At 32.4% G+C, this 13,626-nt stretch overlaps 1 protein-coding gene across 1 annotated transcript; it reads right to left on the reverse strand.

Moving 5' to 3' along the window:
• Positions 1-1,652: 1,652 nt before the first annotated feature.
• On the reverse strand, positions 1,653-5,182 carry LOC116142709 (exosome complex component CSL4-like). The gene is made up of 6 exons (XM_031428122.1): positions 4,896-5,182; positions 3,994-4,069; positions 3,378-3,466; positions 3,029-3,113; positions 2,483-2,564; positions 1,653-2,096 (listed from the first exon to the last, which is right to left on the reverse strand). Exons 1-6 carry the CDS (start codon positions 5,054-5,056, stop codon positions 2,005-2,007), a joined length of 585 nt encoding a protein of 194 aa, XP_031283982.1. The 5' UTR covers positions 5,057-5,182; the 3' UTR covers positions 1,653-2,004.
• Positions 5,183-13,626: the final 8,444 nt, after the last annotated feature.

A 13,626-nucleotide genomic window follows, 5' to 3' on the forward strand; every position in this document is an offset into this window, starting at 1 on the left:
GGGTTTATTTGCAACAATTTCAGGTTAATTTCGGGTTTGTGGAAATATAGTATAATTTTGAAAGATTACATAATACTTCATTAATCCTAATTAAGCACTAATTACCCTTAATCAATAATATGACTATTTAGTTAACACTTTAAAACTTGATAGCCTTTTAATTAAATGTAAACTTCAAATGTCTTTTTAATAAACTCCCCCCCGTAAAGCCATAGAGTAAACGACTTTTTCTAACCCAAGGTTTGCCTTAACGATACTTTTTCTCCAAAAAAGTTTCAAAATATCGTTTTCCCACCTAATATTATACTCTATTAATATCCAAAATACATTTTACTTCTTCAGTTAACATTCAACAAGCTACCAAGAGTCACGGTAGGAGGATTTTTATAGAGTGGAAGTCAATGAACCAAATGATAGTGATTGATTAAATATTAGCTGTCCAAATCAACCGAAAATCAGCTAAGAATAGGAATCTATAGCTTTGCAGTGATCGACAATTAGTGAGAAGTTCAATGTCAGAGTAAGAGAGATTTTGTACAAAGGATACCGGAGGTTCAAATTATGGTGATAGAAAAAAAATTCGTCGTCAAAATCGACTTTGGTTAGTAACGAAATATTAACTATAGGTGGAAAAGTGTCAGTAAAGCAAACCTTGGATAGCAAAAAACTGTTTACTCCAAAACATAACTAAAAGTTGGTATGCTCTTATAAGATTTAGTGAATTAAAAATGTCATTAAAAGTTGGCTCACAACCCAATCTTACGAATTTTCTCTAGATAAGACTCATTATTAGACAGACGAGACTTATTATGAACTGCCACGTCGAAGTCATATAAAAAAGTTTGTAAGATAGGATTATTTGCCCTAAAATAACTCAAGCCAACATATCCATTTCTTTTAAAAATTACAATTTTTTGCTTACAATTTAAGTATACATCAACCGTAAACAAACATTTATCTTTCTTTTTTTTTTTTTTTTTTTTAAGTATACATCAACCGTAAACAAACATTTATCTTTCTTTTTTTTTTTTTTTTTTTAAGGGAAATGTAGTCTAAAAATTTACTTTGAGATCTATGGGACTGAAACATCTTAAGCCCAAGGGGTTATATAGTATATGGATAATGCTATTTGTACAAAGAGAGTCTGTATAAACTTACGTGACACACCACAAAACATGTCATGTGATAGTTAAACCTATGTAACTTAATCTCATATTAATATTATGTGGGCCCTTATATCACGTGACACTCACATGATGTGTCACGTAAGTTTGTACAAACTTTTTTTGTACAAAGAGTTTGTACAAATAGTATTACCCATAATATATTGGTTGCATCTTGCATGTTGTAGATTATGGATCTAAAGTTGAGGAGTTGTTTGGTAATATAAACATTGAGTACCATGTGCATAGCTTTTTCAAACAGGAAGCTCGAACAACACAACACCACCATCAAAGAGAATTCTTCAATTTCAACAGCAGATTCATATCATTATCCTTTTTGCTCTAAGCGGCAAACCTTCGATTTCGTTTTTGCGCCGATGTTTACTAAACCAAGAATTAATTCCAAAGTCTCAGTTTGGAGTTTGGAATTAGAGTATAAGTAAATATAACTATAAAATGGAAATAAATAGAATGAACACATTTAAATCGTTACATAATGGATAACAGTTCTTATCTCCTCTTTATCGAAACACAAGTTGCTTATCTATCGGTCAAAAAATTAACCACCGGTGATCTAATTGGTTGATTAATCTACAACACAACATTGTTCGGCAAAGTTAATGGGGAACTATCCAAAGGAGGGGGAAATTGCCCAAAGAGAAAAAAAAAAAAAAAAAAAAAATGCATAAACCCTGATATACAATGGTTTTGAACAGCACAATAAACCTCAAAAGCAACAAAATACCTAGAAATTTTCTGACAATGAATTCCTAAGTGTACTCTATAAAAAATTTATGAAGCACATTTAAGATTACTTTTAGCTTTAATCATTTTTTATCGGTCAACTCTCATTCTTAGCAACCTTTCTTTGCTCGATTTGTCCTGTCAATGGGCATTGCATCTCCATCCAACTTATCGGAACCATTGTTCCACCTATAACAAACCACCATAACATCATGGTAAGTTGATGCATCATACATATTCATATTCAATTTCAATATTAAAATTTTTATGTACTGTTATTTTTTTAACTTTCCCTGCTTCAAAAAGTTAGAACAAAACTTTAGTTTATAAAGTCAGTTTCTAAACCTCCTTCACATAAAAAACACAAATAACGACTAAAGTGAACAATAATTGTATGAGGCAAATGGTGAAATATACTCTTATAATAAATTAATTCTAAGAAAGGAACATGTAAATATCAATCAGAAAACCTTAAACATACTTATACATTGCAAATAACAGCATTTGCCACATATAAATCTAGCAAGAGGTGCCACAAAGAGTTTAAATCAAGTTCTGAAACATGAGAAACATACCTGCCGCACTCTCCGCTGAAACAACACCAAGTTCGTTTTTTGCAGTAGAAAGGAAATAAGCCCGTGCATCTCCAAGGGACAGCTTATCAAAGGGATTGCGTTAAGGACTTCTTTTATCTTCATTTATTTATTTATTTTTCAGAGAACTAACAGATCTACTGTCAAGCCACTGTTATACAAAATGTGACATTAAAAAGATAACCAAATAATGCAATAATGTAAAATTTAGAAACAAAAGCAAACTGTTTTAAAACTATCTCAACGCTTACATATCCAGCCATTGTCCTTCAATATCCCAATGAAAATGACGATATTCCATTCCCATAACATTATTTTGTGACAGTTTTACAAGAATCACTATTTCATGATTAATAGCATACATACAATGTTACAATAGTGGGTTATTCAATTCATCCACTTCAATCGTGATTAGTATCTTGAACTATCATATATTATTTAGGCATATCAGTATCAGAAACACCACTCTACCAGCCAAACCTTAAAGGAAAGAAGAAAATAAAAGAGTGCAAAAATCATAGAGGATACAACCAGAGCTCTGACAATGTCACCAGGACGAAATGACAAATGCATATCCACTTTGTCAATCTCAGTTGCTCTAACATCTTGCTGCCTGTTAAGATGAAAAGCATTTGAGTTTTAAGCAGAATTTAGACTAAATGATAAAAATCTATCAATCATTTGAGCTTCTGAATATGTTTTTGAAGGTATAAGTGAGGCAAGAATATTAGCTCTGCAGGAAATCGACATGGAACCTGATACTGGTTCCACACTAATTACGACTATAATTCAATGTCATTGTGCAAATTACTAACTTGATACATACAAAATAGATATATCCCTATTCTCATGAAAAATAAATTACATTATAACAAACCTGATTGTGCCAGTAAATTTCTCTCTCACAGACTTGGGGCCAACACACATGATATCAGCCGAAGCCATCCTGGCCATCACTTTAGTAATCTATCATAATAATGGGAACAAAATGAGATCACTCTTCATAAATCTAAATACCTTATACAAAGAAACAGATGAGGTTTATCAACAATAGAAGAGTGATTGTAGTTATGAGACACGCAATTTTCAAAAAGATAAAAAAAAAAATAAAAATCACATAACCACAAAGACCATTTAGAGCATGATTTTAAATATGAAAGGCTTGAAGAGTAAAGATATTTTTCAATGTACACACAACACACAAAGAAGCAACTTCACAACCTTAAATCATACTGAATCCAAATCTTTAACTTTTTAGAAGATAAAAAAGGTCCAACTCAAACGAGCATGAAACATTGATACACAGCACAACTGAGATAACACCCTGAACAAGGATCTAAGAGGGCCAATTAGAAATATGAATAAGAGAAGCACACCAAATGAACATATGAATTTCAGAAATACTATTTTGAAGCAATGACCTGACAAAATACAATTTTGGTAACAAAGTTTAATATAAGTATAAATGGTAATTATATAACTGGTAAACTTACACGGGCAATTACAACGGAACCAGGCTCTGGGACAGCACCATGGGCTTTGTGACCTGTAACTTCCACTGTTGGTCGCATAAATGATTATGTGGAGATCAGTTCATAAGGGCACAAAATGAACTAACATATAAAAGAAGATTTTACATGAAAGCTTTTATAGACGCTTAAATGGGGATCAACAAAAAACTACTAGAACAACCACCATTATCCATTAATTAAAGAATTTCTTCCAAGATCAATTAGAACTGTTTAATTAGAAATGAATGGTAAAATTACACATTTCCAAATGCTAATGCTTTATTTTGATTTTTATAGAAAGGGGGAAATGAAGGAATACTTTATGAAAATGGAAGCTCAACTGCTCACATCCAGCACCACAAACAAACTTCTTATATTTCGCCAAGTTTTCAATACATAAGCATGACATAAGTCCCTATCTCCAGTTATTAGTTTTTTCAAGAAGCAAAATTTAAACATAATAAATCATATGTTTCTTTACCACAAAACAACTAAAAACTTTAAAACCCTAAACTCGACTAGCCATTGCGAAGAAGCACACACCCTTAATCCCACGTATAAAATCACTCATTTAATTTTTCCTTTCCGTCCTAATGTAAAATACTCAAACTTCCCGGTTCATTTTCACTTTCCCTACATTTTCCCAGTAACCAATCACTTAAACCCAAAACCACATCTTAATTACATTCTCCCACCAAAAACAAAAAAAAAAAAAACCGTAATTAATAGTTAAAACAAAAACTTAATTTTTATTTTTTTATTCAGTTTTCAAAATCTTATAAGCAGCCCAACTCCTAAAACCCTAAAAAATCAAAATCCCAAAGCATAAAAACAGACTAATTAACAAGACAGTGAACGCAGAAACACAGTTAAGTTTGGTTTCCTGGTCTGGAGATTCAGGAGGAGGGGATACAGTACGGAGAAGACCAGTGAGGGAAGCGTAGACGAAGCCGTTGTGTTTGGCGACGTAGGTTCCCTTTCCTGCCTTGACTTCTGTAGCTTTACCCAATACCTCTCCTGGTGTTACCATCTCTTCTTGCCTCATGTTCTCTCTACTCGTTTCTTCTGCTTCTGTTTTCTGTTTTCTGTTTCTGGATTTTGCTTTGTGTTTAGCGCAGAAACGGGAATAAGAGAGCAGAGTGTTTCATTACTGAATACTTCACTCGTCAAATTAAAAATTAATTAATGAGATAATTCTTTTTCATCCCTGTTGTTTCAGTTAATTACTTTAGAAAAATCGGTTTCCTTAACATCGCTAGTAGTAATTGGGAAAATGTGTTTGGTTAGATTATGATAAATTAGTGAATATATTCGTGTTATGTTGACATGTTTGGTTACAATAATGCTACGGACACTAGGACTATTTACCAAATTCTTACACTGAATTACGTGTCATGTGACTTAGACCAGTCACGTATCCTATTAACAAATATTTTACGAGCGAATAGTTGTTCATCAACTATGGACGGTCGTTCACTGTTATTAGATAGGAGTCTATTATATGTGGATGCTTGTCTATTCGAAATGAACGATGGACTCCCATCCATATTATATAGACCAGAGTCCATTTACTATGGACGGGGGTCCACATATAATGGACGCCCGTCTATACTTTAAAAAAAAAAATTGTATATAAAATGCAGGGACAACCGTTCATCAGTTATGGATGGTCATCCCTGAATTTTAGACCCTGTTCACATATAATGGACACCTGTCCATACTGTAAAGTTTAAAAAAAATTATGGATGCCTGTCCATTATTCCTGGACGGGTGTCTATTATCCCTGGACGGGTGTCCATTATTAAAATTTCATTAAATTTATGACAATTTTTGAAAATAAATAATCCAAATAACGTACATCGTGGAGAATTTAGTCAAACATTTGATTGCACCTAAAAGAATTCAGTCAAACATTTAAACAACAATAATGCTACGAACACTGAAAAAGTTATACCGAAATCGTGTACCAGCCTACGTGTAACACGCCTCTCATTTTTTTTATAATTTTTTTCTAGTGAACGGCCGTCCATCAAATTTGGATGGCCATTCACTCACATGGACGCCCGCCCATATTATATGGACGGTCATTCACTCACATGAACGCCCGTCCATATTATATGGATGGGCGTCCATATACAAGAGACGGGCGTCCCCATTTAAAAGACGCCCGTCCATAAATAAATTATGAAAATAATAAAAAAAAACTTTGGGGACGGCCGTCCATAAATTATGGACGGCCGTCCCGTTTGGACGGAATGGACGCTCGTCCATACTTTAAAAAAAAAAAAATGTTTGGACGGGAATGTCCATTATTTTGGTTTCTACAAATTAAAGAAAAACTTTGGATGGGACAGGCGTCCGTAAGGAATGGACGCCCATCCATTACTTACGTTTTTGTGAACTTTTTCCAGTGATAGCAATCTCATGCAGTATCTCCTGCACATCATCAGCCAACTTTTTGACGTCCTTCAGCCAGTATAATACGTTTGCATCCTGGTTGAAGTTCTGTGGCTTATCCTTATTCTCTTCATCGCTACTGACTTCCCAGAAAATCTTAAACTCTTGCCTCCCCAAAAAAAACACAGTGAATGAAGACGAATAATGTATTCATCTTCATTCACTGTGTTTAAAACTACCTGAAAATTTTTGGTGCAAAACTCTTGAACCAACAGGCCTTGGAAGTGAAAGAGAGATGCTAAAGAGTTGATCAAGAATCTACCAAAATAAAAATTGAGGGACAATAAATTTCTGAGTAAAATATTTGGAGAGCTACTAAACTTTATGTAAAAGACTTGCAAGTATTGAACCATAGGAGAAACTACCAACTACCTATAAAATTCATACCTGAGCAGAAAGTTTTCTAACTTCAGAAATAGTGTCTGCACAACGTGGAAGATACATTATGACCCTATCTCCTAAACACAGGGCTTCACGACTGGGCAATACATATGCTGCTGAAAGATGAGCAGAAAAACATGTTGTACTGTAAGCAAAAGAACTAGAGATAAAAAGCATACTTGGTGGAAAGCACAGAAGAGTTAATTTGTTTCAGGAAACACAATTACATGGTAAGTTTGAAAAATTCCCATGCACAGTACGGTCAATCTGCTTGTTGTGCGTGCAACTCCCATGGCAGCCCAGCGCACAATAGCCACTAGCACAAAGTGTCCAAAACTTCAGAAGGATGCAATAAAGTTTCCATGGAGGCAAGTGAAGAAGGTGCGATAAATATGAAAAAAACACAGTGAATGAAGACGAAGAAGAAGAGCAAAGAAGAAAGCTATTTAGAATGTTTTTTTCTTTTTTTTTTTTTTTTTTTTTTTTTTTTTAAGTATGGACGGGCGTCCATTAGGAATGGACGGCCGTCCAAAACGGCCGTCCATTCCTAATGGATGCCTGGCCAAATTTAAGGGACGGCCGTCCCCAAATTTTTTTCTTTTTTATTTTCATATTTTGGTTAAGGACGGGCTTCCCTTATTTACGGACGCCCGTCCAAAATGAAGGGACGGCCGTCCATAATGGATGAACGGCCGTCCCTAATTTTTATAAAAAAATTTATTCCATTTTACTTATGGACGGGCGTCCTTTAATTAGGGACACCCGTCCCTAGTATATGGACCCCCGTCCATATAATATGGACGGGAGTCCATGTGAGTGAACGGTCGTCCAAATTTGGTGGACGACCGTTCACTAGAAAACAATTGTTAAAAAATCAAAAGCGTGTTACACGTAGGCCGGTATACAATTTCGGTACAGTTTTTTCGGTGTCCGTAGCATTATTGTTTAAACAAACACGTTCATTGCTTTATAGGTTGGAAAATAATACAGCCACCGACGATAGTGCACCGAATTTTTGCACCGAATGACGTGGTAAAATCCTGACCATTGATTAACTTTAACTTAGTATTAATCAACGGTCATGATTTTGCCACGTCATTTGGTGCACAAATTCGATGCACTACCATCAGTGGCTGTAGCATCACTCTTATAAGTTTCCGCACAAATATATTCAAAAGCAAGCAAAACTGATTAAAACAGAGTACCTCAAGAGCCCGTTTGTTCAATTTAAGCTGTGAGGGACGCCCGTCCATAAATTTTTTTTAAAACTTTACAGTATGGACGGGTGTCCATTATATGTGAACGCCCGTCCAAAATTTAGGGACAGTCATCCATAACTGATGAACAGGCGTTCCTTAATTTTATATACAATTTTATTTTTTTAAAGTATAGACGGGTGTCCATTATATGTGGACGAGGGTCCAAAATTCAGGGACGACCGTCCATAACTGATGAACGGGCGTCCCTACATTTTATATATAATTTTATTTTTTTTTAAAGTATGGACATGCGTCTATTATATGTGAACCCCTGTCCATAACCCCCATCCATATAATATGGACAGGAGTCCATCGTTCATTTCGCATGGACGGGCGTCCACATATAATGGACTCTCGTCCAATAACAGTGAACAAACCGTCTATAGTTGATGAACCGCCGTTTGCACGCAAAATATTTGTTAACAGGATACGTGGCTAGTCTGAGTCGCATGACATGTAATTCGGTGTAAGAATTAGGTGCACGGTCCCGGTGTCCGTAACATTATTGGTTTGGTTATGAGGATAAATAGATGGGTATATTATATAGATTACTAAATTATCCTCCTTTTAAAATATTAATATAATATTATTTTTTGAATCATTTCTTTTAACATTCTACATTCGAAATTTTGCTAAAACACCTCAATCATATAAAACTTTAATTTGTAACAAAATCACCCCAAGCCACTGCCAGTAGCTAGCCACTACCGTCAGCCGTCGCTGGAAGTCGCTAGAATGGGGCAAAGCCATTTCCGACCATGGATCGGAACAGCCAAATCTGGCTGTTTTTGGCCATGGATTCGTGATCCATGACCAAAAACGACCTTACTAGAGCATGGCCAGCCGGATTCGACCCACCGTGCACCATTCTAGTGACTACAGGCGGTGGTGGCTGACAGTCGGTGGCAGCCTTGAGTGGTTGGGGTGGTGGCTGGGGGTGGTTGTGGACTTGGGTAGTTTGGTTGGAGTACAAGGGTGGTTTTGTCGTAAAAATCTTGAATTTGAGGTTAAAATTGTCCATAAATTTCTTGTAAATTTTTCAGATAACAAGGGTAGTACTGTCTTAAAATTTTATTAATAAATGTTAAAATTGTAACAAAATTAAGATTACCAAATAATCTTAAAATATATGAGAAAATAGAGGTAATCAGATTACTACCTATATTACTGATAATAATTATTATTGGTTTTGGAAGATTACCAGAATCTTATATTACTTGATAACCAAGCATGGTAATTAAATAATATAAGATAACTTTACCTTAGTAATTTTACCTCCAACCAAACACACCCAATGCCAATTATTTCAAATATCATAATTTTGGTCCGCTTCAAAATAAAAGGTCACTTTGGCTTTGGGTTATTAAGTAGTGTATAATATTTATCAAATGTGAAGCAAATTAAAAAAAAAAAAAAATGTTCTTGTTATAAATGAAGTTTAAATATGCATTATTATTAGTTATTGTAGTAAAATAAATTATATACATTGAACTGTAATTCTGATTTTATTTTATTTTTTCTGTTCACTAAATTCTAAGTAAATCATAAATAAATGTATTATCTTTGCAAATGATAAAGAACTAAATTATGAATTGAAGTCATGGACAATCATTTAGTTTGCCTTTATTGCCGGGTTACCCATGGATTGATAATTTAGAATTTTCACAATCAAGTATAGAAGAGTGATCTATGGCTCTATGCATGATTCACAGGAAATGAATATTTCTAATAAATTAGTTGTAAATATTAATGTTTTGAAAAAAAGTAATAAAAATATATTTTTTATATTTAAAAATTAATAAATATGCTCTTCATTTATATGGGTATTGTTGAAGATCTCTTAAATTGATGTCTTAACAAAAATATTTATGGGAGATTCGACACCTATGTATTAATTAATGAAATATATTATTTTTTGGAAAATTATATTAAAGTAAAAAATAATAGCTCACTAAACGCCAAACGGTGGTGACGACAAGAGAGCAGAGATTGAAATGGGCAGAAAAATGGGAAAGAGAGGAAGGTAGAGTTACCGGGTCGGGCCCAGTGGCCATTTAAGCCCAAAAGTCTCCTTTTGATTGCTACTCGATTTTGAATTGCAAATTGCATCCCACATTTTTTTTTTTTTTTAATAATCGGAGGTATCTAATTTAGTTTACGTATACCTAAGCCTGCAATCGAATCGAACATGAGTGAACAGGCTCGTTCAAAAATCGTTCGATAAGCATGTTCGATTGTTCGTGTTCGAACGAACACAGGATATGTGTTCGTGTTCGTTCGATTAACAAAAAGCTCGTTCGTAACTCGTTCGTATTCGTTCGACTAACTCGTTCGATAATTTGTAAATACCTGTTCGAATAAATCGTTCGATAACTTGTAAATACTTGTTCGAATAACTCGTTTGAATACCTGTTCGAATAAAAAATATACACCAACTTTCCAATTGATGCTCTTAAAAACAAATATCCAACAATTTATAATTCATACCCATTTAATTCAACATTTGAAAATAAACCAACTCTCTATCTATATTTATATTTTAAACAAATCAATAAAAACTCAGTAAGTTAAAATAACTAACCATCATAAATAATAAAACTTCAAAATAAATTAAACAGAACAATAAATCTTTCAAAACAAATTTAGTTCCATATCAATCATGACACAAACAAAAAGAATTTGTTTACATATATATTTATTATCATTACATAAATTATCATAAATATTTTAAATGTTTACATATATATTTTGTATCAACACTCGTAAATTTATAGTGGAATGAAAATCTATTTTAATATATGATCAATGCATATGTTATCATTACTGTCTACATATATATTTTGTATCAACACCTATAAATTCATAGTGGTATGAGAGTTTATTGTAATATATGATCTATACAAATGTGTGATTAATTTAGGTTTAATTAAGCTATTATATTATTAAATTTGTTATACTATACATCGCTTGATTATACAATATGTTATGTTTATCAATTTACCATACTATATTTATTATTTATTAATTGAAATGCTATCTTATAATATTTAATTATTGATTACATTTAGAAAAATATGAAGCTATTATGTTATTGGATTTATTATATTATATATCACTTGATTATACAATCTATTATGTTATTAAATTTGTCATGCTAGTTATCATAATAATTTATTACTTTTTAATTAAAATGTTATATACTTATATATTTAATTATTGATGACATTTGGAAAAAAAAAAATTCAAACATATTATATATATAAGAAAAACAAAAGTATCATAATATTTTATTATTGATTACCATTAAAAAAAAAATTCATCCAAACTAAATCAAACATAATATCAAAATGAAAAAAAAAAAAATTTAATTATAATAATGCATAACATGTTTTTCGAACATAAACGAACGAACAATCGAACGATTGTTCACGAACGGATGGATTAGTCGAACGTATAGTGTTCGCGAACATAATTGAACGAACAACCCCTGTTCGAATTCGATCGAACATATTATCGAACGAATATCGAACTGTTCGCGAACATTATCGAACAATAATCGAACGAACAACAAACGTTCGCGAACTGTTCGGTTCGTTTGCAGCCCTACGTATACCTCAACTAATCTCTTGTAATCCTAAAACTATCGGTCATATATGAACTCCGGTGGTCACTCCTATTAATAACCATAGGGATTCAAACTCAAGAGATGAAATTTGGTATTTTCAGTTTTACTAATGCTTCTTCAATGTTACTCTTTGATCCTCCTTGTAATATATTATTGAATTATAAAATTTACTTTTGCTCAATAAGAATATTTAAAAAAAAAAAGTTCAAAATGGTTGAATGGGACAAAGCGTGGCCTAAAAATAAATAAAAATGTTCTTGTTATAAATGAAGTTTAAATATGCATTATTATTAGTTATTGTAGTAAAATAAATTATATACATTGAACTGTAATTTCGATTTTATTTTATTTTTCCTGTTCACTAAATCCTAAGTAAATCATAAACAAATGTATTATCTTTGCAAATGATAAAAAGAATTAAATTGTGAATTGAAGTAATGCACAATCCTTTATTGCTGGGTTACCCATTGATTGATAATTTAGAATTTTCACAATAAAGTATTAAAAAGTATAGAAGAGTGATCTATGGCTCTATGCATGATTCACAGGAAATGAATATTTCTAATAAATTAGTTGTAAATATTAATGTTTTGAAAAAGAAGTAATAAAAACATGTATTTTAAAGTAAAATTACAGTGACAACTCCTATAACAATATTTTAAAGATTGACCAATGAGAAACATATTTCCCTTTCAAAAACGTTTGACAATATGCCCTTAAGCATTTCTAATTGACTCTTTATATGATCCAAACTATTTATTATAAAGAGTCTATTCATAAAAAATAAGAGTTCAACATACTTTTTATCTTTAAAAAATAAGTTAGAGAGTTAGTTTGGCTTTCCACATTTGGACAATCAAATTTCACTCTTTATCCTAATTTTAATTAATAAACTACAAGTTTCTATACATTTTATTTATTAATTCTCTCTCCCATTAAGTCTCTTTCTTAAAAATAAAGAGCATCTTCATTAAATTTAAAGAGTCTATTGGATTTGAATAAAAAATATGTTCTTTATATTTAAAAATTAATAAATATACTCTTTATTTATATAAAAGATGATCTTCAAAATAAAGAGCATGATTGGAGAGGCTCATAAATTGATTTCTTAACAAAAACATTTATGGGAGATTCTACACCTATGTATTAATTAATGAAATATATTGTTTTTTGGAAAATTATATTAAAGTAAAAAATAATAGCTCACTAAACGGCGGTGACGACAAGAGAGCAGAGCTTGAAATGGGCAGAAAAATGGGAAAGAGAGGAAGGTAGAGTTACCGGGTCGGGCCCAGTGGCCATTGAAGCCCAAAAGTGTCCTTCTGAATGCTACTCCATTTTGAATTGCAAATTACATCCTACATTTTTTTTTTTTTTTAATGATCGAAGGTATCTAGTTTAATTTACGTATACCTCAACTAATCTCTCGTAATCCTGAAACTATTGGCCATATATGAACTCCGGTGGTCACCCCTATTAATAACCATAGGGATTCAAACTCAAGAGATGAAATTTGGTATTTTCAGTTTTACTAATGCTTCTTCAATGTTACTCTTTGATCCTCCGTTTAATATCTTATTGAATTTAAAATTTACTTTTGCTCAATAAGAATTTAAAAAAAAAAAAAGTTCAAAATGGTTGAATGGACAAAGTGTGGCCTAAAAATATGAGGAAGGCCCAAAGCATCACATGGGTCGTAGTCTACAAAAGACCAAGACCTATATCATAATATCAAATCCCCAACAACCAAAGCAGTATGTTATCAACAATAAAATCTCTCACCGCGTTATTTCTTGCATTATTGTTTACTTCTTCTCCACCAAGTTACTTCCTATTCACTTCCCACTCCTACCTTCAGAGTGAAAAAAAAAATATATAAAACTTTTGAATATA

This window comes from Pistacia vera, unplaced genomic scaffold (assembly GCF_008641045.1).
Source record: "Pistacia vera cultivar Batoury unplaced genomic scaffold, PisVer_v2 Contig416, whole genome shotgun sequence".
NCBI lineage: Eukaryota > Viridiplantae > Streptophyta > Magnoliopsida > Sapindales > Anacardiaceae > Pistacia > Pistacia vera.

Coding starts and splice junctions, on each gene's coding strand:
- LOC116142709 (XM_031428122.1), bottom strand. CDS start 5,056: ATGAGGCAAGAAGAGATGGTAACACCAGGAGAGGTATTGGGTAAAGCT. Junction 3,114..3,377: donor AAATTTACTGGCACAATCAG/GTTTGTTATAAT, acceptor TCATCTTAACAG/GCAGCAAGATGTTAGAGCAA. Junction 2,097..2,482: donor TTCAGCGGAGAGTGCGGCAG/GTATGTTTCTCA, acceptor GGTTTGTTATAG/GTGGAACAATGGTTCCGATA.